Source organism: Podarcis filfolensis (genome assembly GCF_964270895.1).
Source record: "Podarcis filfolensis genome assembly, chromosome: 10".
Taxonomy (NCBI): domain Eukaryota; kingdom Metazoa; phylum Chordata; class Lepidosauria; order Squamata; family Lacertidae; genus Podarcis; species Podarcis filfolensis.
Window position 1 is genome coordinate 60967490 of NC_139612.1, and position 27084 is coordinate 60994573.

Here is a 27084-nt window from a genome sequence, read left to right on the forward strand (position 1 = left end):
AATGGTCAGAAGTGATGGGAGTTGTAGTCCAGCAACCTCTGGACTACAAACGGTGAAATTTCACAGTCCAATTCAACCCTGGGATGAGAGCTTTGAAAATGCCACATAAATAAATACTACAGCACTCCACGGTGTCATCCTCTTTAAGTCTCTTGAGATTTTCAGAATTACAACCATTAGCCCTACTAAGAAGATTGCTATAGCATGGATCCCTATATAGTGTTCAATCTTTCTCCCACTGTCAACAACAGGAGTCATCCATTATCTGCTGCGGAAGGAGGAAAAACATCCATAAGTATATATGATTTAAATGCTTTAGAAAAGATTCACTTTACCATAAATATAGAAATAAGATATTATAAAATCAGCAGAACACAGAGTCGTCCAGGACCAATATTGTATAACACAAAATGTATAGGCATAGACCCCCCCAGAGTGCTTGGGTGATACCTATATCTCAAACACTTTCTTGTTTCATATGATTTACTAACTTTCAAATTATACTTTGGAAAACTTCGGGAGTTTCTCAGAAGCTTGTCAGGGGTTTCTTAATCAGATGAATCATAATGGCAGATAAGCTTTCATTACCAAAACCTCAAAGTTTTTTTGTTTTTTTTAAAAAAAACAAACTATGATGCAATAATTCATTAATCCAATGAAGCTGAATGTTGGAAAATTCAGAATAGATAAAAGGAAGTGCTTTTTCACACAGTGTATAGTTAAACTGTGAAACTCAATCACACAGGAGGCACTGTAGGACACCAAATTGGCTGGCTTTAAAAGAGGCTTAGACAAATTCATGGAGGGCAAGGCTATTGATGTCTATCTTGTACTTCTACTTGTCAGGTGTATTATGCCTCTTAATGCATTAGGGTTGTCCTGCCTTTGAATATGGAGGTTCTTTTTCACCAATACTCTTTGATAGACCAATTCTCCACAAATTAGTCCAACCTCTTCTTACAAATCTCCAAGGAAGGAAAGTCCACCGTCTCTCGTGGAAGACTGTTCCACTGCTGAATCCTTCTTACTGTCGGAAAGGTCTTCCTGCTATTTAGTCAGAATCTCCTAACTTGAATTCATTGGTTGGGGCCCTAGCCTCTGGAGCAGGAGAAAACAAGCTTGCTTCATCCTCCATGTGACAGCCCTTGAGATGTTTGAAGATGGCTATCACATCTTCTCTTTACCCAGGCTAAACATACCAATTCCCTCAACCATTCCTTATGAAGGAGGGAGAAAAATATCTGGCCTTGTTTAACATGCATTTTTTAAAAAAATAACGGTGAACAAAATCTTTGTTAAAGGTTGGCAAGATGGGAAGAGAATGCTTATTCTGTAGCCAGACCACACACACCCCCCCCAAAAAACCCCACACACTGTACACCGCTGGTATTTAATAACCTGTCAAATGTCTTTGATAACTATTTGCAGCTTGCTGGCCACAGAATTTATAGTATTTGAGGTATTTTCAACAACAAGCATAGGAGAGTACCAGGAAATATTACAGATAATAAATCAAACCTGTTTGATTTATTTTTGTTCAAACAGGCAATTTTCCAGAACCATCTCTGTACATGAATATCACAGCTTGCCCTGAAAGGTTTAATTCAATTTGCCTCTCTCTATTTTCAACATGCTACAGTAATGTTCTAAATTGCAGCTGAAGAATGACCTAGGTGTACTGAGAACGAGATCCTTGTAAATAACAGTATTTAATGAGGCTGCCTTGTAAGCAGAATGCCAGAATTTTTGGAAAGTTCAGTTTCGTTCTTGGATGCTGCAAATTAGATTTAATCCCAATCCGGGGATATATTGTAGCTAGGGGGCTAGAGAGGGTAAACTGTAACTATACCCCTGCATTCCTATCCTAGCCCTATTGAATTCGGTGGGACTTACTTCAGAGTTGGGATCTAATAAGGTATCATTTTCCATGCTGCTCTGAGTTCTTTGCATGCGGAATTGTTTCTGTTCTGCTGCAGTCGGTTTTCTGCCAAAAACTACATTATTTGTCTCGCTATGCATGGTGGCAAAATTTACATAAGTTACGTAATTAATTAGATAAATCGCATCAGTTATGTTGATGTTATTCCGCCCCCTTCATTTCCGTGCAAAGGAAATACAAAACCGATGGGGGGAACATAAGCAATTGTGTATCATTTACAGACTGGCAGCAAAAACAGCAGCTAATACCAATTGTACTTGCTGAATTGGTTTCTCTTCCAGACATGGAATAAGTAAGTGAACAATGGTCATTTCTGCTCCTGTTTCTGAATTCTCTGACATCCCTCGTTTTGAGTAGGCATGATTAGGGTTGCCCACAGAAAACTCTGCCTCCAGGAAGGGTTTCCCAGTTCAGAACTACCCTGCTGGATCAGACCAAAGATCCATCTAGCATTCTGCTTCCAAACATGGCCAACTGCATGTTTCTGTGAAGATCACAAGTTGGCCGTGAAGCGAGTGCTGGGTCATGGGCAACAGCCTGGAGAAATTCAGGAGCTGGGAAATGAGAGGCTGGAGTAAAAATCTGCAACAGAGCAGAGGGCCAAAGAACAAGCTAGGAGACCAAAGAATTATCAGGATGCAAGAGAAAGAATTCTGAAGGCAGGGATCCAGATGAAGAGGGATACAGGTGGTGCTCAGGCAGATCTTGTTGCTCAAGCAAGGTTTAGCTTGAGGAAAGAGGCTCTCTAAACTCTCTTCTGTTCAGAAAGATCTAGCGATCAGCCTGGGTGGGCAGAGTCAACCCAGAAGGTCAATCTGAGATGGTTGCCAACTGCAGTTCAACAGTTCACCACATGGGGCAGCCACATGGATTCCAGCAGTTCCTGGCATTGTACCGCCATCACCTTTTTTTGGTTTCAGTCTCTGGTACATACCCTGAACATAAAGTCTGCACTTTAGCTGTCATGATTAAGGCTGTTCCTAACATTTATTGCATTCTTCTTAGTTCAAAGTCTGCTGTTTAAATCCATGGGTTGTGTTACTCTTATTACTATTACTGTTACTCATGAGTATACCCATTGAAATTAATGGATACAACTAATTTAGGTCTATTAATTTCAGTGGATCTGTTCTGAGCATAGATGGAAGGATCTGTCAATTCTGGTTTTCCCCATTTGTAACTGTACCAGTCTTACATTCAGTTCTCCACATTTCTACAGCAATCAGGGGAAATTCATCTGCTTTTTTCTCCCCGTAAACACAGTTTTGTATGCAGTTTTGCAAGCAATTTCCCCTAATACGGTGTGTTTTGTATGTTATTCTCCCTAATGTGTTTATTTTCATGCACATTCTCCCCAAATATGTGAATTCTGTACACATTGTCTGATTGCACAACTACACTGAAAATTGAGATAAGTGACAATTTTGAGGAATAGGTTTGCATCTTTAGGAAGGGCTGGGAAAATCTGTCTGAAACTCTGGATGCTATCAGTGCAGACCTTGCATGGGGAACCTGTGGCCTTCCAAATGTTGCTGGCCTACAACTGTCATCAACCTTGATGAACTGGGGCCATAGGCACCAACTTCAGGGGGCCTTGGGGGCCTGGGCACCCACAAAAAAACCCCTGTGGTTGCATGGCCCTGTCCCTGCCACCACTGAACCACCCACTGCCTGCCACTGAACAGGACTGAGCCAATGGGGAAGTCCAATGTGAGCTGTCCAGGGTGCTGATCACTGCTTAGAAAGAGATGCATTGCACTGCCTTTGCTAGTTGGATTTGAAAGGACTTAACCATGCTTGACTAGACTTACGCAGCTTCCCTCAGCAGGACAGGGTAGGGATTTTACCCATGGGCATGTGGGCCAAGAGTCACCAGAGATATACAACTGAAATGTTTAACCAATAATGAATTTCTGAATATATGTGTGTGTGTCCTTGCTTAGGAGAAGTAAGGTAAAGGTAAAAGATAAAGGACTCCTGTACGGTTAAGTCCAGTCAAAGGCGACTATGAGGTTGCGGTGCTCATCTCGCTTTTAGGCCAAGGGAGCCGACGTTTGTCCACAGGCAGCTTTCCAGGTCATGTGGCCAGCATGACTAAACCACTTCTGGCACAACAGGACACTGTGATGGAAACTAGAAATGCCATTTACCTTCCCGCTGCAGCAGTACCCATTTATCTGCTTGCTCTGGTATGCTTTCTTTTATTATTATTTTTTATTAATAGTAATATTTTTATTAAAGTTTTATAATTACAAATATCATGTACCATAATCCAGTCCTACCCTTACAAACCCCACCCTCCCCCTGGTGTCCCTCATTTTCCTCCTCTGGTTTGTTACATTGTTTGTTGTATTCTACATGTATATATACTATTAAATGTTGTTACATTGTCATCCTCCATTTTGAAATTCAATAAAGTTGTGAAAGTTTATTCAAATCTTGACATTGAGTGCATTTCTTTTTGTTATTTCTGCAAATATCTTGTAAAAAAATTCCCATTCCTTTTTAAAGTCACTGTTGTCTTTTTCGCTCTGGTATGCTTTCGAACTGCCAGGTGGGCAGAAGCTGGGACAGAGCAATGGGAGCTCACCCCATCTCACAGATTCAAACTGCTAACCTTCCGATCAGCAAGCCCAAGAGGCTCAGTGGTTTATAAAACATAGCATAAGTATCATATATGAATGATAAGTAAAAGGTGGAATGAAACCTTCTTACCCTTACTGTAAGTGTAAGCGCTCTGAATTTCATGTTTACGTCATGTGGGTTGTAGTCTGTGTCTCTCTTTCTCAGGAATTCTGGTTTTAAGATATAACCAGAGCCACCATTGTCCAAATACTTTCCATTCAGTAGATCCATCTGTACTCCGGGTGTCTGGAAGTTTAAGGCCACTGCAAGCGGGGAAGAGATATTTTCAGTTGCATACAAGGTATTGGGTGAGCAGTTGTTGTTTTTAAATGCAACTGAAGTAATGACTGATTTTCAGAAATATTTTCCCCCTAGACACACACACACACACACACACACACACACACACACCAGGATCTGATGAAACACACACATACAGAGACATTGAAAAAACAAATGGGAGTGATGAAACTGCAAGGGCTGGGCCTCTGAATTTCTGGTGCATGCAATGATCACATACCACAACACTTGCACATTTTGCTCTATGCACCTATATCAGCACGTGCTTGTAACCTCTTCTCCTGCCAGCTGAGGTGTGGGACTCTGGCTCCTGTGCACATCTCATGGGGATCGTGGGATACCATACCTCCCCACTCTTTAAAATGCAGTTCAGAAAACCTCTTGGTGGTTTTATAATCTATCCTATGCAACTGCTCCATGGGGCACAGAGCTAGGGACAGCTTCCTAGAGGCTAGAAGGGTGTTTGCATGTGTATCCAGAGCACTGTGGGAGTTGCTGTAAGTGCATGTTTTTGTCAATAAAGAATTAACTATCAGATGTGTACCTTCCTTGGCTGGGGGTGTCTAGGGCAGAACGGGGTGGAGCAACAATTCTAAATTTCATCTTTGTAAATTTCTAAATTTCTACACATGTGGATGGCTCAGTTGGTTAGAGCGTGATGCTGATAATGCCAAAGTTGCAGGTTTGATCCCTGTCTGGGACAGCTGCATATTCCTGCATTGCAGGGTGTTGGACTAGATTAGCCTCAGATGAACCCTGCAATTCTATGAGCCTATGATTCCTCTCTAACCTCCATCCAGAGAACCAAGTGTCATTATCAGTGTTCAAGGGCATGTTCCTGCAAGGCACTTGGAGTGTGAAGCAGGGCTGGCGTGGGATAGGGTCAGGGGAGGGTTTTGAGGACCAGATAATGGAGAACCATATTTGGCCCCTGGGCATGAGGCTACCCATCCCTGTCCATTAGTTTGGCAGCCACTGCAGAAAGAGCATTCCTAGTGGTACCACCTGGACTAGGTAACACCTTAAGTCGGAAGATTGACCCTTTCAAATGGGATTTAAAGACCTGTTGTGCTCAAAAGGTGCACAGAAGCAGCCTTGTGCCAAGTCAAACCATTTGTCCATCTAGCCTAGTACCGTCCATTTTTTCTGCCCTCGGCAGTCCAATATCTTAAGCAGAGAAAGCTATTTTCCATTGCCTGCTATAAGAACCTTTTAGCTGGAGATGCCAAAGTTGGAACCTAAAGATTTTCTGTCTGTTTAGACAATCGTCTGATCTTTAATTTGCCTAATTGATTTCATCTAGATTTACTGACTGCTGTTTAGCTTCTCTCTGCTTGGCATTCTTTTTGGTAGTTTTATTGTTCTGTTTAGGTTGTGTTTCGTTTCATTGGGTGTTCTGTTGCTGGAGAACACTTCAAAGCGAGGTCATGAATTAAATAAAACTAGATAGGTAAGGTAGATATTTCCACCACAACCTCCTCATCTATCCTGTAAATCAGTCTTCACTAACCTGACGCTCTCCAGCTGTTTTGGATTGCAACTCATTTCAACCTCAGCCAGCATGACCATGCAGGCTGAAGCTGATGGGAGTTCAAGTTGAAAACATCTGGTGGGCACCAGGTGGGTAAAACTTTCATCTGTTAGGCATTTAAATGGAACAGAGATTATAATAAATACAGGTGACAGTTTGATAAGGAAGCCTGTAGACCTTAAGGCTGCAGTCTTGTTGCAGTTTTGCTTGGGAGGAAGATCACATCTATGCTATGCATTTAAAGAACACTTAACACACATGGCTTCCTCCAGTAATCCCAGGAACAGTTGTTTATCCCCTCACAGAGATACTATTGCCAAACATCTTACAAACCTACAGTTTCCATGGGGTTGTTTTTTCAGCCATGTGCTTCAATTGTGTTTTAGACAGCAGGTGTAGATGCGGCCAAAGTCTCATTGAGCTTGATGGAACATACTTCCAACTCAACATACATGCATAGCTTCAACATTCACAAGGGACTGACACTCTCTCTCTCTCTCTCTCTCTGAGACTGTATTGCTATTCCCATCATACAAATCTGATGATTGGCAGCATGCGGACAAGCTCAAAATAGTTATATCTCAAAGGGCAAAACTCTTTGGTTCAGAACCTGTTTAATTTCATAGAAATGAAGTCACTCCTTCCTCATGTCACCCATTCAGTTCTGGGTGCTGCAGTGACATTTACAAATCATCCAATTTCCTGCAATGCAGGCTGCCTGAGTCCTGAGTGGCACTCAATAAATGATCCTTTCATGCCAGGAAACTGTCCACTGCCAACAATGCACCCAGTCAAAGCTTTTAGAGGCAAGGAGTTAATATCACCAAAGAGATCACTTTATCTTTTGTTTTGCATTACACACATGCCATTAAAGAGGAGCGAAAAATGAAAGCAATGAGCAGGAAGAGATGTAATTAGTATTTTTGTTCTTCCCCCCAACTGCCGCAGGATGAAACAAAGTACAAGGCTTCATATAATGAATTTGTTGTTACATTTCCCATTGCAATGACAAACAAGTTAAGACATAAACATTAGGCAGTGTGCTACAGGAAGAGGACTTAGACATCTGTTTAGGAGGCCAGCACAGCATATTTTTGAGCATGAGGGATTGCAATTTTGACTCAGCCATATGTCCGCTATCATTAAGGCTGCATTCAGGTCAGGGCCGGGGAACCTTCCACTCTCCGTAATTATTGGACTACAACTCCCATCAGGCCCAGCCAGCATGATGATGGCAGTTGCAGTCTACCACATCTCCGCCTCTTTCCAGCCTCCTCTTTCAAGCAGATTGGATGCTTTCATTTCTGATTTTAAACCGTGTACAGCCTTCCATGACATCCAAATTGAGGCAACTGCCCTTTGTTTATGAGTAATGCTCCTATCATGGCTTCAGAACCTGGCTTGTGCTGGAACCATAGTTTACACAAACCATGGTTTCCTGAGTTCAAATGTCACAGGGAACTGTGGTTAGTCTGTTACAAAAAGATACTTTGCATATCCCCCGGTGCACAAAGAGAGGAGGAGGACCACATGATCCACCCTGCCCCGACTCTCCACTATGGTTCTCCATTACATCTCAGACTGGCCAATGTGTTTGATGCTTCTTTGCTTTACTGTCTCCAGATGTGTAGAATCTTTGGCTCTCCTAATGCTGCTGAAATATCACTCCCATCAACTCTGGCCATTGGCTACACTTTCTGGAGCTGATCAGAGTTCTAGTTTAGCAATATCTGAAGGCACAGAAGTTCCACACACCTACCTTAACCTCATTGCCCTCCTCAGCCCTCTGGCCTGTGACTGCAACCCAAAAGCACTCTAGAGTCCAATATATGTCAGCCCCCAACCCACTTTCATCCATGTGAGACATTATCAAATCTAAGCCATATATCTAAACCTATTTTGGTGTTTCATGCATGCAAACACATCACATAAAATTAGATGGAAAAGCCTACCCATTTGGCACCCAACGTTCCAGAATTCTTGTGGATCATAATTTGAAGAGTCTGTCCTGGTTCCTTTGGGGTAGATTCTTGTAATGAAGTTTGTTGTGTGCGCAATGAAGTCAGGAGCTGCAAAGAGGGATGGTGCACATATTTTATTAAAAAGTACAAAATTTTAATATTTCAAAGGTAGGATAATTTGATGTGTGTTTGTGGCAAAGTCACCATGCAATATTCATGCCCACAATGCTACGCAATATTTCCTTTCATCTCGTCTATGAACTCACATTCAAAAGTAACACTTTTTTAAAAAACAAAAAAATAAACCTAAACCTAGCCATGGACCCTGGAAATCAACATAACCATGAACCAGTTTTAGATGGGATATCAAGGATAGAGTCCACTGGAAGAAATCTCAACTCTGGTTTAAAAAAAAGGCTGTAGTCCATATGGTCACAGGGAGAACATGTAAAAATGTGCTTGTTGTTCAAAACAAACAAAGAGAAAGCATAGGTTCAAGCGAAAGCATATGTTCAGTTCTTTTGATTTCAAAAGGGAGGGTAAGTATGCACTAAACTCTCTCCCACTGGAAATGATGTGATTTATTATTGTTTATATTATTCATTTATCACTGCATTTATACCCCACTTTTCCTCCAAGCAGTTCAAGGTTATCCCCCTCACCATTTTATCCTCAAAACAATACTGTGAGAGGATGGTGAGGCATTCCTGCTCCTTCCAGCTCTCATCTCCTGCAGCCCAACTTATGATGTAACTTCCTGGCCCTCCAGCTGCTGCCATGATGGCAACCAAGCTACCCAGCAGGCTGCTCCCTTGTGCAGAAGTGGGCACTTCTACATTCTAGTCCCCAGCATAGCTCTATTCTGGAAGAAGTCTCGAGAGCCATAGAAATGGACTAGAATGTGAACAGAGTTTCTGTACCCCATAAATGGACATAAATCTGATATCAGGAAGCACAAGACAGAGAAACCAGTAGGAGAACACTTCAATCTCCCAGGACATTCTATACAAGATCTCAAAGTAGCTGTCTTATTACAAAAGAATTTCAGAAATAGACTGGAAAGAGAAGTTGCTGAATTGCAACTTATTACCAAACTTAAAACCATGGAGAGACCTGGTCTGAACAGAGACATTGGATTCTTATCTCATTATACATGATATAGCTATTTTTAGCCATCTCTCCCCTTGAATTTTCCTGTAAGACCAGTTGGCAGTCGTTAACAGTTGTCAACAGGTTTACCACACCTATCAGCCAATCACCCATTCCCACCACCCTTCTGAGTAATACCCCTCCCCACCCTCTCACTATATATAAGGGTCTGGTGACTTCTGTTTCAGTGTATCTGAAGAAGTGTGCATGCACACGAAAGCTCATACCAATAACAAACTTAGTTGGTCTCTAAGGTGCTTGGGACGCGGGTGGCGCTGTGGGTTAAACCACAGAGCCTAGGACTTGCTGATCAGAAGGTCGGCGGTTCGAATCCCCGTGATGGGGTGAGCTCCCGTCGCTCAGTCCCTGCTCCTGCCAACCTAGCAGTTTGAAAGCACGTCAAAGTGCAAGTAGATAAATAGGTACCACTCTGGCGGGAAGGTAAACAGCATTTCCGTGCGCTGTTCTGGTTTGCCAGAAGCGGTTTAGTCATGCTGGCCACATGACCCGGAAGCTGTACACAGGCTCCCTCGGCCAATAAAGCAACATGAGCGCCGCAACCCCAGAGTCGGTCACGACTGGACCTAATGGTCAGGGGTCCCTTTACCTTTACCTTAAGGTGCTACTGGAAGGATTTTTAAAATTTTGTTTCAACTACGGCAGACCAACACGGCTACCTACCTGTAACTGTATCCCATAGAGAGCTCTCTCACTACAGCCATACCTATAGGAAAGTGAGGCCTACAACTGGCCAGAAATATATTCCTTACTGAAGAAGGCTCTTGCCTTTCTCCTGCTTCTTTGCACTTTGCAGCACGCATGGAAGTGGATACAGTGAGTATCTCATCAGATCAATGTGTGCAAGAGCCCGGACACCCCTGTAAGTGCCCTTTCCATTTGGTCAACCTTAGCTGGAATCCAACATGGCGGCAACAGCTTGGCCGCGAACCACCTGGGATGGCCTCGCAACCCACCTGTGGGTCCCAACCCACTGGCTGAAGATCTATAATGTAAACCTTTCAACCACCAGACTATTAGAGAAATGAACTAAGGATAAATTCTGAATTCCATTATAGCTCCCACTCCACAAAACAAATGTTGTGATTATGCAAACTGCAGGAGGCCCAATTTGCATCATTTATTCCAGTTCGGGGGAGGGGTTGTTTAAGTGGGTGATTTGAGAAGCCCCGAGAATCGTAATTTTTGCTACAATTTCTAGGCAATCCATCTCTCTCTGCTTCCAGTGCTGTGCTATGTCTCAGCCAGGAACTCTTGATATGAAATGGGAATCCCTATGCGATGCAGCAGCAACCAACATATGAGCCTGTGCTATTTTTTGTACTCATTTGAAATATTTATACGCTGCGCTTCTGATTAAAAGCCTCCAAGGTGGCTTGCAACAACCACTAAATAAATCCTGCACAATATTAAAATGAAAAGGATACAATTATGTCAAATGGCAACAGCAGAAGTTATGAGAATAAATGAAGCAGGAAACAGGGGTGGGCAGATGAGTCCATTTCACATATATTCATTATTTACAAGTCTTTTCCATCCAGTTTCGGCCTCAGTCAAAGAGTGCTTAGAAATGTGTGTTTTGTTAGGAAAGGCATTCCAGAATATATATGTTGTTGTTGTTGTTTAGTCGTGTCCGACTCTTCATGACCCCGTGGACCAGAGCACGCCAGGCACTCCTGTCTTCCACTGCCTCCCGCAGTTTGGTCAAACTCATGCTGGTAGCTTCGAGAACACTGTCCAACCATCTCGTCCTCTGTCATCCACTTCTCCTTGTACCCTCAATCTTTCCCAACATCAGGATCTTCTCTTCGCATGAGGTGGCCAAAGTATTGGAGCCTCAGCTTCAGGATCTGTCCTTCCAGTGAGCACTCAGTGCTGATTTCCTTCAGAATGGATACGTTTGATCTTCTTGCAGTCCATGGGACTCTCAAGAGTCTCCTCCAGCACCATAATTCAAAAGCATCAATTCTTCAGCAATGAGCCTTCTTTATGGTCCAGCTTTCACTTCCATACATCACTACTGGGAAAACCATAGCTTTATATACATTCCAGAATATATATATATATAAACATATACTGTTCTTTTTTTCTTTAAAAAAATGTTTAGGGGTACTCTCATTTTCCTACTCATATTGAAATACTGTCCCTCAATGAGGCCAAACTTAGATTCACAAAATGTTTAGGTGTATGCGTACCCCTGTGTCCTACCAGAAAAAAGCACTCTGTGTTTGTGTGTTTGTGTGTGTGTGTGTGTGTGTGTGTGTGTGTGTAGGGAGAGGGAGAGAGATAAAGATAAAGAGCGAGACAGAGACAGATAATGATAGAGATAGAGATAGAGATGATAGAGATATTCTTGCCCACACCCCTTACCATAAATGTCCCAGGGCAGGTTATAACAAAGTAGTATAGATTTAAAAGCTTTACAGTTATAACACGGGTGTGGGGACATTCTAAATGTAAAAGAACAGTATACATTCAATAAAAAAGGGGTTTGACCGTAAAACAAAAATGCTTCAATTGCCAGAGGCCAAGGTAAAAAGGTGCATCTTAACTCAAAAGCTGTATAATGGAGACAGAAAGTCAACACACTTCGGCAGAGGGGAAGTTCCACAATTCAGGTGGAAATTTAGGTGCAAACCTTCATGCAGATTTTTAAAATCCCTATTTGAACATTTGCACTTAAAGGCATATACCCAAAAACTATCTCTCGCAAAAATAAGCATTTCTAAAGAGGTTTTTATACTTTTTTTGAGCTGACAAGTTCACCCCAAGCTTCAGAGAAGTGTAAAATCAAGAGGGTGAACTGCAAGGTTCTTATCTGCATTTTAGTTCAGGAAGTGCAGAACAAGTCAGGTCATATCAGAATTCACAAAGATCAAAATCCTCAAGCGCCGTCCCTGGCGGTGAAACAGATCGTCCTCCAAGTACATGAGCAAACAACATCAACCCAATGTCTGAAGGACAGCAAGGTTAGCAGCCTCTGAGGATGTTCCAGGATGTTCGCACCAAGGGGAATGAATGAGCTGTCGCCTCCTGCCTAATCTCAGAAGGTGGGGAGAGACATCCTTAGAATGATCTCTGAAGCAGATCTTATAATATGGCCGAGCTTCTGTGGGAGAAGGCAAATCCTCCGATAGCTCCTGGCCCTAAGTTTCTGGAGACGGTAGTACCCAAATAATGGTTCACGTTATTTTGCTCTTTATAGAGAGATCCACACAAAGAGTTAATCACTCCATTATTTCTGTCTCAGCTGGGGTACCCAGCTAATTATTACAATGACTTTTCTCCTTGCAGATCAATATAAGCTGCTGACAGCAGGAAGGGGGAAAAAAACCTGCAAAATTCATAGCAACCTCCATTAAAATAAGGGCTGCCAAAGTGCCCAGAGTTTTAAATTGTATCATTTTAAAATTCTAATTGATTTTAGTAATTTTACCCACTCAGTAGTATTTATACTTGTCTATATTTCTATTATGCTTAGATCTGGAAGCAAATGACTGGTGTCTCAGTTGAGTTTGGTAATTTTCCCTGCTTAGTTGCTCACATATGTGTGCATTTTATGTTTTGTGCAGATTGCAAAGGCCAGTGGCTGAAACAAATAAATATCTATTTATTTAGAGTTTTATTCCATAGACAGCACTTCGACTTCTTTGCAGAAGCAAACAGTAAACCAGTAAAGACCTCTTGATTGGATTTGGCTCTTGATGCAGTAGAGTACGGCAAAGATCAGTAATACCACAAAGATGCAATCTTATGCTCACCTGTCTGGAGGTAAATCCCACTGAATGATGTTCAAATGATGTCTACAAGAGGGTCCTTAGGCCTGATTCTCTTGCATGTTGCAAGTTTAAGCCTACTTACTTGGAAATAAGTTCCAGTCAAATCAGTATGACTTATTCCCAAGCACAGAGGCTTACAATCTGGTTGCAAAAGGTATTCTGGAAACTGCACTGACTGTGAAACACATTGGGGTATTATTATTATTATTATTATTATTATTATTATTATTATTATTATTATTATTGCTTTTTCCCCACTGGGACTCAATGTGCATCCATCTAGTCCCGTTGAAGTTAATGGACATGACTAACTCAAGAGTCATTAATTTCAATAAGTCTACTCTAAGTGGGACTTAGTTAAATACCATTCTGTATTGTGCCATGCATAAAGTTTAGTTCTTCCAATAGTTTAAAGAAGCAAATAGCAGCAAGCGTCGATTTTAGAATCTTGTAAATTACCTCTCTTGCTTATAAGTTTTTGTCCTTTCACCTCCCCGATGGAATTATTTTGATAAAACTTCTGCTTCTCCTTTGAATCTTCAAAGCTGACAAAAGACCGGGAAGCTGTGTATATCACAAGTTCTGACAGCAACATGGCGACTTTAACCTTATGAGTCTGTGAATAAAAAGTTTAAAAGCATTACAGCCTTGCAGAGTGAGAAATATGAGGTGATTCTCTCCTGGGGCTTTTGTATAACTGAATAGCTAAGATGCCCTGTTCATTGAACACCAACCATCAGTTAATAGTCACTGAGACAGGCAACATGGCTGCTGATTTTGCAAAACTCTGGTGTGCTGGAGGTTAAGGATAGAGGAATCTATCAATTTCAGTTCTCTTCCTTTCTCATTTTCCCAGTCTTAAATTTTGTTCTCCGCATTTTTACAAGCAATTTGCGATAAAAAAACACCTCTGATTAATACATTTTGTGTATATCTTTTACTAATATGCACATTTTTACAAGCAATTTGCACTAATGCAATGCATTTAAATGTTGTTTTCACTGCTGCACACATCTTTCCCTCAATATATGCACATTTCCCTCAATATATGCATTTTAGTACACAATGTTTGATTAGAAAACTGCACTGCAGAAATCAGAGAAGTGTGCATTTCAAAGGATAGCTGGGTTTCTGTTCATGTTTTGGTTCAAGAAGTGTGAGTTAGCTACTTTCTCACTGAAATGCAAGCAAAATCTTATTCCTCCCCCACCTCTAACTGAAGGTATGTTTACCTTCTTGTCCTTCTTATCCTTCTTGGGTGCTGAGGCCAATCGAGCAAGCGGCTTCTTGATCAACTGTGCTTTAGGGTCTTCATCAAGAAGGTCATCCTCTGACTCCATGACCTCCTCGAGCTCTGCTATTTGGCCCAGGCACCTCTGGCCTCTGCGTTGCAGGGTTTCTTCCAGAGTTCCGACTTTCTTATTTTTTATCAAGATTTTGAATTTCAGTTGCTGCGGGAAGAAATTTGAGGGCATTCAGCACAGTAAACCACACAACCGTACAGGAACAAAAACCCTTTTTGTTCAGGTGTCCACTCTGGGGAAACATTATGCAAACCAAACCAGCAGACACCATGAAAAGGAAACCATGGCTTTCCCTTTCAAACCCCAGAAGCCATTCATTTGTTCACCTCCAAGTCATCGACCAGCATTATGTCATGGAGATTCGACTTGCATGTAGGGATTAGCTTTTGGGCTAATGAAAAGGAAACCATGGTTATCCATTCCACCCCTTTCTGCAAATTAAAGAAAGAAGCTGTGCTATGACCACTGCTTGCGGTGAGCCCCACCCTTGAGACTTGTTGGATAAATTCTCCTTCTCCTAGAGAAGCCTGGTGCCATTTCTCCACCCACAATCTGAGTGCAATTTAATAATAATAATAATAATAATAATAATAATAATAATAATAATAATAATATTTATACCCCGCCCATCTGGCTGGGCTTCCCCAGCCACTCCGGGCAGCTTCCAAAAAAATATTAAACTACTATAATACATCAAACATTAAAAGCTTCCCTAAACAGGGCTGCCTTCAGATGTCTTCTAAAAGTCTGGTAGTTGTTGTTCTCTTTGACATCTGGTGGGAGGGCGTTCCACAGGGAATTTTGAGAAGCATATAGCTCTAGGAACAATTCAGCAAGCAAGGGAGCCATAGTTATGAGTCAGTTTACACAAGTGTGTTCCTTTCTTCAGGACTGCAGCACCGTGCATGTGTGAAGAAACTCAGGCAGCACAACTCAAGTGTTGCACACCAACACTGCAGGTAGCCTCATGTTGTCATCTCAAGGACAATGTGTTGTTCCTGAGATATCAGCATGGCTTGTCTATAGCTTGGAATGTCTCACATCTGACTATTTGTTTTACCTGGAAAACAATCATATTTCAATTTGTTTGAAGAAGGGGGGTGGGCAATGTGTAGCCTATACAGGAAGCAGTCCATCAATCAATGCAACACAGGCTTCCTCTGCCCTCTCATACTTGCAATATTTATATCCTTCCAAGAAGCTAAAGATGGCATAAGTGGTTCTTCCCCTTCCCCATTTTTATCCTCACAACTAGCCTGTGAAATTGTGACCATCACAAGGCCATCCCTCATCTTCATGGCCAGGTGAGGATCTGATCCTGGGTCTCCTCAGTCTAATCCATGGTGGCTAACCTGCGACACCCCAGATGTTGATAAACCCCAACCACTAGACATGCTGGCTGGGACTGATGGGAGCTGCAGTCTTCCAACATCTGGAGGGCCATGGCTTCCCAATCCCTTGTCTAACCACTGTACCACACTACTTCATTTCACTCACAGTTTTAAAGGCTCCGGAATGAGCTATGGTGAGAGGAGGGGTGGAAGTGGAAGAATGGGCTGGAACAAGAATGATATTGATCACAAGCCCTCTGAGCACCATCTCATTTCCCCCTGCCCAATCTCATTTTTTATGACGAAGATATTCCAAACTCTGAATAATCCATTATGCTGCAAATGTGCACAACAGTTGCAGAGCTTGCACACAAACACACACAAACTGACACACAACAAAACACCCCAAAACACCATATTTTACAATAATAATAATAATAATAATAATAATAATAATAATAATAATAATAATAATGTTGGGTTTGGGGGGTGGGATGTTACCTCTGGAGAGGGTAGTTCAGATGGCATGCTGTCATCCAGTGTTGAAATACAGAGGGTATCCCTGAGAATGTCTAGCAAATGGCCAGCCATCTTCTCCTGTTGTGGAGCACTGCAGTGATTCTCCAAAGATAGTGTAAGGGGATAATCTGATGCCTGAAAATTTAACATAAAGACTGTTGGTATCCCTCCCCTTTTTGAAACTGAGGAAGTCCATTAACAGAAGAATCCAAACCTCAACCCATGTAAGCGCAAGGGTAGTTGAATGTGTCATGGACATCTTAGCAAAGTATTGGAAGACACAAGAACTACCCATGCTGGAAGAGTGGCAGACGAAGGTGATAGACTATATGGGACTGGCCGAGATGACTGGCAGAATCCGCAACCAAGGAAAAGAGACGGTGGAAGAAGATTGGAAGAAATTTAAAGTTTATCTTAAGAACTGTTGTAAAATTAATGAGTGCTAAAATGTCATGGGTAATGTAAAACAGAATTGCAGCGATAAATGATTGGGTAAGAGAAAAAGGATTAAAGAAAGTGAATCATAAGTAATTGAAATTAGGGGTTGCTGAAAAAGTTTAAAACAGGGATGCAGAAAAGGGAGGTATGGGGAAGTCGTTGAAATAAGGCTTAAGAAAAAGAGGTTATGAAATTATACGTGTTTATATGTTTGTTTGTCTATGTTTTGTTAGTTGTAATGTGTTTTAATTTATGTTGGAAAATCAATAAAAATTTATATATATAAAAAAAAAAGAATGTGTCATGGGCATCCCACCACCCAGAACTGCCTGGCTGTTTTGGCCTCTACCAGTGGGGAGAATCCACAACTGTCATAGGAGAAGTGTGGGTGGAAGGAAGCTACTGCTGGCAATGGTCAGTGTAAACCCTAAACGGGGTGTTTCAGGGGTAATTTAGGAGCAGATCTGAGCTAGCCAAGGATCCTCTAGATCAGTCTTTCTCAACCTGTGGGTCCCCAGATGTTGTTGAACTACAGCTCCCATCACCCCTAGCTAGCAAGGCCAGAGCTCAGGGATTATGGGAGTTGTAGTCCAACAACATCTGGGGACCCACAGGTTGAGAATCGCTGCTCTAGACACTAAGCCATTGGCAAATTGTTGCTACTTCAGCCTTTCTTCAACACTGCTGTTGCCACTGGTGGTGCAAGCAGCAGGAATACAGCTGCACTGTCCCACTGCTGCTCACCAGGGGTAAGGATTGCTCCCTGAATCACTTTCGTGAGGGGGAAATACATGCTCAGTCGCAGATAATGATCAGGAGCAAAGTTGAACTATGGAATTTGCTCCCACAGGAGGCAGTGATGGCCACCACCCTAGAATGCTTCAGAAGAAGGTTAGACCAATTCATGGAGGAGAGGTCTATCAATGGCTAGTAGTCATGATAGCAATGCTTCTGAAAACCAGTTACTGGAAACCACTGGAAGGGAGAGTGTTTATGTGCTTGAATCCTGCTCGTGGGTTTCCCACAGGCATCTGGTTGGCCACTGTGAGAACAAGATGCTGGACTTGATGGTTCAGAAGGATCTTCTTATGTTCTTAGGAGGATTCCAAGGGCCACGTTAGGCATGACCAAGAGCTCGTCCATGCCCATCTGGGATTTGTGACTCTGTTTCCTTTTTAAATGCTTGCAGCTGCCACATATTAAAGGTAAAGGGACCCCTGACCAATTAGGTCCAGTCGTGGCCGACTCTGGGGTTGCAGCGCTCATCTCACTTTATTGGCCGAGGGAGCCAGCGTCCAGCTTCCGGGTCATGTGGCCTGCATGACTAAGCCGCTTCTGGTGAACCAGAGCAGCGCACAGAAACGCTGTTTAGCTTCCCGCCGGAGTGGTACCTATTTATCTACTTGCACTTTGACGTACTTTCGAACTGCTAGGTTGGCAGGAGCAGGGACCGAGCAATGGGAGCTCAACCCCTCGCGGGGATTTGAACCGCCGACCTTCTGATCGGCAAGTCCTAGGCTCTGTGGTTTAACCCATAGCGCCACCCACGTATTAGGAAGTGGCTTTTACAAAGAATGGGGATTGCTGATAGCGGACAGAACATAACAGTGGAATGCTGGGCTGCTTTGCCCCTGAATTTCAAGGATGGTTTCTTGGAGAGACGCTCCCCAGTTTTGGAATGTGAATTTGATCTCTGGTGGCTTTGACACTATGAAAGTGGGAATTGGCTGTGTTTGAACTGGGGGCTCAATGTAATATTGCTTTAATAAATATTGGTGAACAACTTAGTTCTCTTTCACGATTGAGAAATCTTCAGATAAGCAAATAAATAAACAGCAGTCACACAAATGCAGCCAAAATTGTTACAACAAGCAGCCGTTCTCGAAACATAGCAAGGTTTTCCTCACTGCACAGTGCTGTTCTGCCCACAGTAATTTTCACAAAGGAATTACAGTGGTACCTTGGTTTAAGAACAGCTTAGTTTATGAACAACTTGGATTAAGAACGCTGCAAACCCAGAACTAGGTGTTTTGGTTTGTGAACTTTGCCTTGGAAGCAGAACATGTTCCGCTTCCTGTTGAGTGTGTTCCATTTGTAAACTGAGTCCCCCACTGCTATGGGAAAGCATGCCTTGGTTTAAGAATGCTTTCGTTTAAGAACGGACCTCCGGATGGATTAAGTTCATAAACCAAGGTACCACTGTATTTTTGTTTCTGTTATCCAGCCCTGCCATGTGTCACATCTAAGATCTGTTTTATGCTTTCTGTAGGTCAGCTGACAGCATCGTATAAGGCTCTCATAGGTCAGCAGACCACCCACCCTCAGAGTCATCTGATACTGCTGTGGGACAAGTAGGTACCCTACGGTGCCCTGTGAACATTTTTCAGAGCTTTTGACCAACTACATGCACCTACCTCAAAGGCATGCTTGTGGACCACATCGATGACATTCTTGAAGGTAATTTTGCTCGTCAAGGTATGTCCATGATAAACCACAGGCTCATTATTTGGACCATCCCAACAATCAATTTCTACGCAGCGGCATCCCTTCTTTAGGGAACTTTAAATTGATGAAGAAGAAGAAGAAGAAGAAGAGAAGACAATAAAAAGATCTGTGTCCCATTCATCAGCACTCATATTGCTTTCTGCTTTCCAAATAATTCTTGTTTAGCTACGGAGTTGCACTCTGCTAGAAGCTCAGATAGGGTAGCACACATTTTGATGATCCGCAGTTTTTAAGAAAACAGATCTTCTCCGAAGCAGTTTGCACTGCCATAGAGATATGAAAATATTAGAGAGCCACAGTCTTATTTACAGTTCTGAATTGGACCCACCCTTGGCCATCACTCTGTGTATTCAGATAGAGGTATAACTCTGTGCTGGAAGCCCCTATTTACCTGACTGACAATTTCAACCAATTCCATTTAACACCAAAAATAACATCGAAGGTCATGTTGTGACTGTACCTACATCTGAGTTATAGGCTAAGATGTAATTCTTTATTTAATCATCATATTGATCTATCCATATCCTGCCTTTCATCCAAGGAGCTCGAAGGCAGCTTAGGGGAATCCCATTTGATCTTCACAACAGTCCTGTGAGGTAGGATTGTGACTTATCCAAAGCCACACAATAAGCAAGGATTTGGATGCAAAAATTCATTGGGCAGCATGATATTCCCAAGCCCCCAAAGTCTTGAGAGGACCATCTTTTGTCATTGCAAGACCCAGATGATATTTTGGGACATTTAGGATCCTGGGAGGCAATTTCAGAAGAATTATTCCTGCTTATGAAATCCACAAACTTCAGATGACTCTGAATTCCAAACTCTGGCTGTGTACAAACCTTTCCGGAGCAGGAACTGGGTGCACCATCTACCTCTTGCCTGGAGGTTTCCTTGCAACTGTGAAGGGCTAACTTAATAACTGACTTGGATTGCCATTCTTAAATCTGTGGGCCCAATTCTGAGTAACCAATCCTGCTAAAGCAATGTGAGCTAAGGGAACCTACTCCTGCAAGCTGAGGTTTCCCAGCCACACTTTCTTCCAATGAAGCAGCAAGGCAACCTTGCTGCAAAACAGATGGAGGGGGAGAGAGACAAGGACCGGGCGCAATTATTGCCTGGGACAAATCACATGGTTTTGCCAATGGTGCCACAGTGATCTGCCATGATGCCACGGGTACTCATGGTAAAAAGCCATGGGATTTGTGTTTGCCACTCACAATACAAAATGCTAGCACCAAAAGGATTGGCAAATGGAGGAACAGAAAGGCCACCAGCCACAAGATTGCACACAAGATTTCCCACGCGTTTGGCCATAGGGCACACTGTAGGCACTGGGTGGGACGCCAAAAGGGGTTCAAAAGAGTCCCAAAGTTCAGAAAGCACTAAATCAGAACAAAAGAATAATTCTGCCATTGTCCTATACAGCTGCAAATAAAAATTTTAAGGGTGTTTTAAAAGCAATATACAATGTGACATTAGATGGCGATGGCCAGCCTTATGGAAAATGCAATGTATTTTTTTTATTTTTAAGAAAACCATTTTTGAAGCAGTTTTTATATGTATCTATATTCCACCCCTATTTCAGTTCTAGCTCAGCCACAGACTTGCTTCCAATGAAGTCATTATTGCACCAGCAGGATGATGTCCATACATGCAATGGAACTTTCCTCCTTTGTACCCCCTCAATCCCACCAACTCTCCAGGGCAGATTTGTTGGGGGGGAGTAACAGACGTTCCATTGCCTGAGCGGAAATCATTCAATGAGCGCAATAATACAACCCATAGGTATTTTTCCAAGTTATTTTTTCTTCAACGGCTGGAAACATTTGTGTTTATTTTAAATATGGAGAAAGAACACCATTAGGAAACGCAACACACTTCTGCACAGTTTTGTTACTCCACACCCTATTGGCCTCACCTCTCCCCTGCCCTACCCCACAAATAAATGTACATACTTGGCGTAGCCCCACAGGTGACTTGGCCCTACAAGCTGGTCTTGTATCAGGTAGGTATTGTGTGACGATGATATAAAGTAGTCACACAATGGGAAGTTCATATCTTGGTAAACCGTCCTGTGCTTTTGTTTAAAGATGCTGCACTCTTCCGAAAGCATGTACCGTATAAAGCCTTCGAAGGTCATCTCCCTTTGGCTTCTTGCTAAAGTGGGAACATTAAAGGGGGGGGTAAAATTAAAATTGCTCAGATACCTCCACCGTGTTGTTTTTTTAATGCTGGAATTAAACAGATGTTGGAAATACTCACACTACGAATGTGTGCCCCTGAATTTCACCTGGTGCTTGGCTATGATCTGAAGCTGAACATCCATAAGCTGAATGCTTATTCATGCCTTTATTTAATGACACAACAATCACCAGAAGCTAGCGTAATGTGCACAAGCCAGGAACCAGACCTTAGCCATGTTAGTTCATGTGCTTAGTCATAATAAGCTCTGCTATTGTAATGCTCATTCTGGGGGAACCCGGTGGTTCGTCCAGAAGCACATCAGAAGATGAGGAGATCAGTCATGGCAGATCAGCGGTTCTGCCCCATTTGAAAAACGTTTTGGTCACCTTGACTAATCTTGCACTGCTAAGCCACAGGGAAGCACTTGGTACATTTGAGCGTAGTGGTAATCACTGGATGATTTGCAGTAGATCAGCAAAGGTTTCTGGTTCCCAGTTGCTTATCAATACCAGCAGCAAAAAGAATCCTTGATTTGACTCAGGTTTAAGATTTGTATCGGTACATGCAGGTCAATGGAGAGCCTAATTTCAACACGCTGCATTTAGATGTGCAGCAGAGAGCTTTTCCTACATTAAAGAAAATAATACTAAGCATGAGGTGGTCTCCAATCAGGAACACAGCATGCAGGAAACAGAAGTTTAGCCCTTCCCACCCGATGAAAATCTTTGGCCTGCCAATTAGTCCAGTTGTCCCAATGGGAGCTTTTTCTAACCTCTGGGGCAAGATGAGGGTCCATTTCTGTGAGGATCGCAGCTGGGAAGACAAGAGTTAAGCCTACCCTCTCTCTCCACTCTGCAGTCTTAATTAAAATCTCCCCCTCCCCTCCTAGCACAGAGTGTTAAAATAATACTAAATGCAGATGAATTTGCACCCTGTGCACTTAACATTATGGGAAGTTAAGCCCCACCCAGCCACCCAGAGTAATGGCACATGGGATTCAGTAAGCAGTTAGCTCCACCCCTTGAGCTGCCATTTTGCATGTGGCTCAGGTAGGTTCAAGTCAAAACCAGAGCAGATTCCCCAACAGAAGTCTGTTCATTCCTGTTCCAGGGTGCTTCCACACAGATTGACCGTGTGCTTAGAGATAGACCCATATGTCAAGTTCAGTTTCTTTCACTTTCTCATTCTATCAGTCTTAAGCTCAAATCTCCACATTTCCACATCAGTTTGCAATTTTATCTTAGTTTTCAAAAAAAAAAAAAAAAAGGAAAATTCACCAGCCTTTTAATGCATATTTTTCCTAACATACACGATTGCAATTTTGCCTAACGTACGCATTTTTGCAAAGCCATTTCCCCGAATGTAACACATATTTGTATGTTATATTTTGCTAATACATGCATTTTCATGCACATGTTATCCAAGTGTATGTATTATTATTATTATTTTACACATTACATGGCTGGAGAAGTACCTTGCAAAAATCAGAAAGTGTGAATTTTGAAGGATGTTCTGGTTTGTGTGTTGTTTTGGAAAGTTTGTTATTAGGTATATTTAAATGCAAACTGAATCAAATTTATCCCACATCTCTAGATGTGACTCTACTGGTCTGACCTTAGCACCAAGAATGAACTGATAAACATGCTGCAATATGCCCCACCCCAGAATCCTCCACAAACAAGGATTAGCCAATTCTGTTTCTAATACATGTGGTGGTTCCTTGGCAGACCACTGAACATATAAAGGATTGTTGTAAAAAAGAACATATGAAAGTCACTGCTGTATTAATGCAATCCTTGAAGTCTACACCAGGTTAATACTGCTACCATGTATTTGTCATATCGCTGCTTAGAAACCGATGACACAATTTTTGTCCTATTTCCATTACAAAAATAAAAGCCTTTTCAATTGGATTTCTTATAACTAAATTGTATTAATGCTGTGTTTTCTGGTCTTTCCCCTCATCTTAAAACTTTTGCAGAAGCCCAACTTCTTTGTTAATGCGCAAAAGCAATATTATTTATTCATTTGTTATGCATACACTCTTAATAAGCTATTATTATCTATCCACTCTTAATAAACTATTATTTTCTATCTATCCGTTACAAATCTTCAGAATACTCACAGCTGAAACTTCTCCTCCCCATGACTCTTTCCCTAAACTCCCATTTCAGCTCAGTTTCTTTATATGTGCTACCAGTTTTCATACTTACCATTAAGTCTCTCAATACTTTTGGATATTACCTTTTCTTGGTGATTTCTTGTCTCATTCCAGTCTGGGCATTTTATTTATCTTCCTGTCTTCTCTTTGGTATGCATAAGAACTCTTCTTTTGTCAAACATCTCCAGCTTTTTACTCTATACTTCAGGGATGGGGAACCTGGGGCCTTCCAGATATAGCCAGACTACAACTCCCATCATCCCTGATCATTGACCATCCTTGCAGGGGCTGATGGGAGTTGGCATCCAACAGGTTCCCCACCCCCGCTTTACTCCCCTGAGCCGATTTGGCACCTCCATCACTTTCTTTAGAAAGAAACTAGCAGTCTTGTGCCCGGCGTTGCTCAGGAATTCTAAGAAACCAGAAAAATCATTGCAGTTTTGAAATCAGTGGTTAAAATCTGTGCAGTTTTGAAAGGCTCAGGGCACAATAGCAGGACACAAAATTGTGTCCTGCTGTAGTCAAAACCCTGCACCTTCATTTCAAGAACCACCATGCAAACTTTGGTTAAAATCAGTGCAGTTTTGAAAGGTTCAGTCTGCCTTCAGGATCCAAAATGGCACCCAACTGTATCCAGGCACAGATGAAAACCTCCTCCTTGACCTCGGGAACAATAATTTGGTACTGATATCTTAAGAGGTGTACAAATGCCTAGCAAACATACAAACAACTTTTTGAAATATATCGTAGATGCTTCAACTTGTATCCTTTTGCCGCATAACTCGCATGTGAAGGTGGTTATGACAGTGTTGCATCACACTCTACTAAAAATCAGGAATACAGTGGTACCTCGGGTTACATACGCTTCAGGTTACAGACTCTGCTAACCCAGAAATAGTACCTCAGGTTAAGAACTTTGCTTCAGGATGAGAACAGAAATCGTTATCCGGTGGCAAGGCGGCAGCAGGAGGCCCCATTAGCTAAAGTGGTGCTTCAGGTTAGGAACAGTTTCAGGTTAAGAACAGACCTCCAGAACGAATTAAGTTCTTAACCCAAGGTACCTAAGACATCAATATTAAACATACTTGCTTGGAAAGAAACCCCATTGAAATCAGTGGGCCATTCTTCCATGTAACTATGATTAGGATCAGGCAGTTCACTGATGTGTGTGTCCTTTCCTCTTTGTTGACTCCCTATATTGCAAAGCTTAATGATAAAACTACATTTTTGTAACCCAAACTGTGCTTTTCACTGTATTAAATGTGCTATTATTTTTATGATTCCCGCTCCCTCCTTTCCACCCCTGTGCCCCACACAAATTCTTTTATGATTCATGTCTATTGAAGCTGCTTTAGGCAGGGACCTGTTTATCCGACCCTTTTGTAAAGAGCTTAGTATATTTTTGGTGCTATAAAAGTAAGCAATAATAATAGCACATGTCATATGGAGCTATGAGTGTTCAAGGCTATTATCCAGGGTTCCGCCCACTACACCAATTGCAATGATTTATTTAAACGATAAATATCACTCAAATACAGAGGAAAGGGAATTGCTTCTAACACTATTAGACAAATAGAGAGCAGTTAACTAGAGTCTGCGAGTCACAATCAGCTCAGGATGCAAACAGTTAGTATACAGGTATACTAGAATTTGGGGGGCATTCTGTGGGATTTTTTTTTTTCTTTGAAGGACAAACCTACTTACTCTTACTATATATCAAGCAACAAAGAGACATGAGGGGGGGTGTGTTCTATTCAAGAAGCCTGTTTTATTTGTCCATGGATGCCGAATAATTGGTGCTTTTGAATTATGGTGCTGGAGGAGACTCTTGAGAGTCCCATGGACTGCAAGAAGATCAAACCTATCCATTCTGAAGGAAATCACCCCTGAGTGCTTACTGGAAGGACAGATCCTGAAGCTGAGGCTCCAATACTTTGGCCACCTCATGAGAAGAGAAGACTCCCTGGAAAAGACCCTGATGTTGGGAAAGATGGAGGGCACAAGGAGAAGGGGACGACAGAGGACGAGATGGTTGGACAGTGTTCTCGAAGCTACCAGCATGAGTTTGACCAAACTGCGGGAGGCAGCGGAAGAGAGGAGTGCCTGGCATGCTCTGGTCCATGGGGTCACAAAGAGTCGGACACGACTAAACAACTAAACAACAACAACATTCAAGAAACAGCCATTGTGATCATATAAAGGTGTTTCTGAGGGGGCACTGGGCTGTAGACCTCCTCAGAATCACTGTTCACCATAAGCACAGGAGAAAACCTAATGCTCAAATAATTAAATGTAACAAACACAATGTCCGTACAAATCCAATAATGGGAGAGGGGGGAGCAGACACATATCAATGCTGGATACACTCTAGAAACTTAGGTGTCTGGTTATTGCATATATGTCAGTCAGCAGTGGGTGGACCTTGGTGTGGTCGAAGTGTTCCCTCAGAAACTACCGTGGGCTGGCCAAATCAGGCCAATGGAGGACCCACGGGAGGGCTCCCATGGGATGTAGGAGTCTCTCCCAGGTGTGGGGCAGCCTGATAGTGAGGATCTGGTGTGGGGTTCCATCAACCTATGATCTCATCTCATCCATCTCTGCAACAAGAGCTGCAAGCCCCATCTCCCTCTGTGTCCCCCACCTGCCTCTCCACAGCTGTTGGAGCCTCTGACTGACACTTTCATAGTGCTGGCCGCACCACCCACCCCAGCACCATCAAACACTGGGAGCAGCTCTGCCTTTCCAGGTGGGAATGTTTTGCCGGTCCCTGCCACCTTTCAGACAGCATAGACACCTCCCCTGTCACCCAGATCTAGGAGGTGCCAAATAAGAAGGGAACAGAGAGTTTCACCAACTAGGACTAGTGAGAGACTGCGGGAACACTTACTGAACTAAGTTGTGCCCCATTCCTACATATAGGATAACAAGGATCAGTGTCGGGTCAACATTTATAGCTTTGGGAGTTAGAGCACTTGCCTTTTTGTAGCTCTGTTTTGGATTGACTTTGTGTATTTCCTGAGGTGCCTTAAACTAGCAATGCGCACATGTACCGCAGTAATCTAAACATCAAAGCCTTTAGAAACATAGCTGTCAACTTACAGATTTGAAAATAGGGGACTAGCAGCCTCGAAAATAAGGGATCAGCAGCCAAAATAAGGGATTTTCCGGGCACAGGTATGTTCAACTTCTGAGCCCCTCCGAGCCAAAGGCAAAAAGCCCAGCCAGCAGCCAAATGAAGCCTCATCAATAAGGGACAGCAGCGGGACATGGCGCTGGGACTGTCCCGCCAAATAAGGGATGCTTGACAGCTATGTTTAGAAAGAATCCTCCTTCAAATCTT

At 42.5% G+C, this 27084-nt stretch overlaps 1 protein-coding gene across 1 annotated transcript in view; it reads right to left on the reverse strand.

The window, feature by feature from the left end:
* LOC310742930 (1-phosphatidylinositol 4,5-bisphosphate phosphodiesterase zeta-1-like) overlaps positions 1 to 27084 on the reverse strand; it is a 47202-nt gene that overhangs the window by 9624 nt on the left and 10494 nt on the right. The window contains exons 4-10 of the mRNA XM_083572787.1: positions 21355 to 21556; positions 19309 to 19453; positions 16439 to 16591; positions 14535 to 14753; positions 13762 to 13918; positions 8348 to 8464; positions 4655 to 4827 (exon numbers count right to left, since the gene is read on the reverse strand). Coding sequence (XP_083428913.1) covers positions 4655 to 4827; positions 8348 to 8464; positions 13762 to 13918; positions 14535 to 14753; positions 16439 to 16591; positions 19309 to 19453; positions 21355 to 21556 — 1166 coding nt within the window. The remainder of the gene's footprint in view (positions 1 to 4654; positions 4828 to 8347; positions 8465 to 13761; positions 13919 to 14534; positions 14754 to 16438; positions 16592 to 19308; positions 19454 to 21354; positions 21557 to 27084) is intronic.